At 35.0% G+C, this 3,513-nt stretch overlaps 1 protein-coding gene across 1 annotated transcript in view; it reads left to right on the top strand.

The window, feature by feature from the left end:
• The window catches only part of LOC107698076 (calcineurin-binding protein cabin-1-like), a 117,105-nt gene that overhangs the window by 83,769 nt on the left and 29,823 nt on the right, over window positions 1–3,513 (top strand). Inside the window, exons 32-33 of the mRNA XM_016498989.1 lie at window positions 2,842–3,005; window positions 3,310–3,406. Coding sequence (XP_016354475.1) covers window positions 2,842–3,005; window positions 3,310–3,406 — 261 coding nt within the window. The remainder of the gene's footprint in view (window positions 1–2,841; window positions 3,006–3,309; window positions 3,407–3,513) is intronic.

The raw sequence follows: 3,513 nt of genomic DNA on the forward strand, positions 1-3,513 counted from the left end.
AATGCTCGTATTTAAAAAAAAAAAAAAAAAAAAAAAAAATCTGTTTAAACATCGGCATGTATATTAAATTTTCCTAAAGGATGAAAAATATAAATGCATTTGTTTAGCTACTGTATATCACACCGAGGTAGAAAACGTGACTGCTGTATAGGCAGAATTTCAGTGCATTACCAAAATATGAAGTTTATTCAATTCTTTTAATCCATCCTCCAGTTAAATTTTTTTTGTTCCCCATTTCCCTTCCTTCTTTTTCTCATGTGCCTTCTGGATCGGTTCTTTCACTCTGCTCTTAATTTGATGACTAGCAGCTGCAGATCATTCCGCATGCAAATAAACATCCAGGTTTCTGGAAACATCCAACGTTCCGATTAGCATTTCTTTCTTTTTCGCATTCTCTCTTTTCTCACTCCTGCATATTTTTTAGTTCTCACTTACATCCACTTTCTCAGTTTCCACATGCTCCAGTGCCATTATCTACATTTTCTGAAATGTCCATACATGGGTGTCTGCCAGGCCAAACCGAAGCAGTGTCCTTTTTTTAGGGCAATTAGAAAGATTCAAACTGAAAGATTGGCTGCAGAAAACTGGGGTACACGGTTTCATCATTGAAATCAAGACTGCAGAGACTTGCAGCTCTGCATGAGTATAGCTTTCTGTTTGAAAACAGACTATTTGCTCTAATTGATGTTTACTCAGAAGTTCTCTGCTTGCTGGAGACACACTCACACTGGTGAAGGATGAAGCTGTCGTGACCAGAGCACAGATGCAAATGCTTGCATTTCCAATGTATTGCAAGTGCGCATTGTTCATTCATAAATAAAATATTGAGCCTACTTACCTTATTAATCCATGTTCCTGCGCTTATTATGAATGATCCATCATGCACAGTAGTCCAAAGACAATTTTTTTTTATATCTTTCATCATAATGTACACTACTGGTCAAAAGTTTGAAATAAGTAAGGTTTTTAATGTTATAAAAAAAATATTATACTCACTAAGGCTGCATGTAAATAAATACACAGTAAAGGCAGTACTATTGTAAAATATTACTACAGTTTAAAATAAACTTTATTTTATTTGATTATATTTTCAATTTATTCCTGTGATGCAAATATGATCATTACTCCAGTCTTCAGTGTCACATGATCCTTCAAAAATCATTCTAATATTCTGATTTGCTCGATTATTATCAATTATTTTTGGCGCCCAGTTATTAATAATAGTATCAATGTTGAAAACGTTTTTTGCTGCTTAATTGGTATTTTTTGTTTTTCAGGATTCTTTGATGAATAGAACGTTCAAAAGAACAGCATTTGTTTGAAATAACATTATAAATGTATTTACTGTCACTTTATTGATTTAATGTGTCCTTTCTAAATAAAAGTATCAATTTTATTTATTTATTTAGCACAACCATTCAGCTTGGGGTATCACAGTTTTCACAAAAATATTAAGCAGTAAAAATTGTCAGCATTGATGATAATAAGAAACATTATGAATAATTGAGCACCAATAATAATGAATACTATCTGCATCACAGGAATAAATAAAATTTTAAAGTATATTTAAATAGAAAGCAGTTATTCTAAATTGTAATATTATTATTTTTTATTTAAATTGTATTTTAATAATATTGTAATAATATTTACAGTTTTTACTCTATCAAATAAATGCAGCCTTGGTGAGCATAGAACATTTATTTCAAACAAATCATAATTATTTTCAAACTTTTGAGTAGTGTATCAAGAATGATTTTCTTGTTCAGCTGATTCATTTCTCCTCTCAAATCACCTGACTTTATTCTGATACGTATCAATTCTCAATAAATAAAATCAAGCCCTGTCCAACATTTTTCTTGTTGAATATTTTGATTATAGAAGTAAAATGGGTTTCAAACGCCATTTCACATTGGCTTTAACACATTACTGTGATATAATGTCACATTTTCCGATAAGACCGCAAGATTCTCTTCAGACTGTTGCTCCACCATGACAGTACGGTAGTTGATCTAAAAGAGAAAACGGGAAAAGGAAGACAGTTTTTGCTAATGTCTGCTATTGCACGCTTGCAGTCATCCTGAGAATGCACCGTACTGTGCTATGAGTTCTTTCACAATGCAATGCCACGTGAAATCGAGCTCGCATAACTAGAAGTGTCTGCGTAAAGCATGTTCTCTTGGCATCTTCATTAGTTTGCCATCTCTGTTCATTGTCAATAGCTCCGTTTAGTCTGCTGTTTTCCAGCCAGATTGACTTCACACACTAGACCAGCATGATTGGAGGGAAAGACGAACAGCTCGAGATGAAGCAGAGGGCTAGAGAGATGGATCCGAGAGAGAGAGAGAGTGGGTTGAGTCAGATTTCTCATCAGTGGGCAGATTTTCTTCATGGCCGGAGACCAACACATCAAGAGCCAACAGCAGATGGCCTTACAACAATAAAATTTCTCCACTTCTCTCCATTTTCTCTTCTCTCTCATTTTTACCTTCACCTATGAGCGCTGCACTGTCTGAAGTCATCCACTCATTCTTTCCTTATGTTTACCTCTTGTGAATGTTAATGGAATGTGAATCATTTGTTTTGCGCAATTAGAGATGTTCGTGATGCACTGCATTGTGTTTATAATTGGCCCTTATGTATTTTTTGGACCGTGCTGTAAAGAGAAGCTCAGCAGTGGCCTTGGTAACATCAGTTTTCCTGTGGAGATGCTGGCTTGTTTGGCAAACGAGACTGGAGCCAGATCTGACAGACAGCGCCGGGCTTAAAGCTGTCATGATGCCTCCGTTCATGCAGACGAACTCCTCTTCTCTCTGCTAATGGCTCTCTCCTTCTCTTCCTCAGGGCATCTGGCGTATTCCAGTAGATGAGATCGATCGTCCTGGTAGTTTTGCATCTCATATGAACAGATCCATCGTGCTCTTGCTGGATGTTCTGTCTCAACTGAAAGATCACCACACTTTACTTAAAATCTCCCTCATGCTTCAGAGAACCCCTGAGCAGGGAAAGTAAGACAATGCAAATAATTAATTTGTTTATTTTGTTTTGCTCATTTAATTAAATGTGCATATTTATAACAGTAAATGGAGTGAAGTAGCCTCTTGAAATGTAGTGTTGCCAAATGCTTGTGAAGAATTCAATTAACCTTGCATGTTTGTTATGAATGTTTGGTATGAAATGTATTGCATTTCATACCGTTATCATAACATTTTTTTTGTGGGTTTGTTTTCCCGTTTTGTTATATATGAAGCATATGGCATGAAGCATTTTAATGCAAGGACATATCATATCTTTTTATGTTGTGTGTTATAGGAAGTACTTAAGAGATGTGGACCGACAAGTTTTGGCCAAGCGAGCATTTTTCTTCACTGTAAAAGTGCTGGAAGACAATCTGGATAAACTCACAGGGGTATGAAAGCTAAATTCTCATTTGTTTTGGTTTGTTTTTTGAAGGTTTTTTTATTTTTCATTTTGTTTTGTTTGTATGTGTTTTTATTTTTATATGTATGTATATAT

This window comes from Sinocyclocheilus anshuiensis, unplaced genomic scaffold (assembly GCF_001515605.1).
Source record: "Sinocyclocheilus anshuiensis isolate Anshui unplaced genomic scaffold, SAMN03320099.WGS_v1.1 scaffold1163, whole genome shotgun sequence".
In the NCBI taxonomy this organism is placed as follows: domain Eukaryota; kingdom Metazoa; phylum Chordata; class Actinopteri; order Cypriniformes; family Cyprinidae; genus Sinocyclocheilus; species Sinocyclocheilus anshuiensis.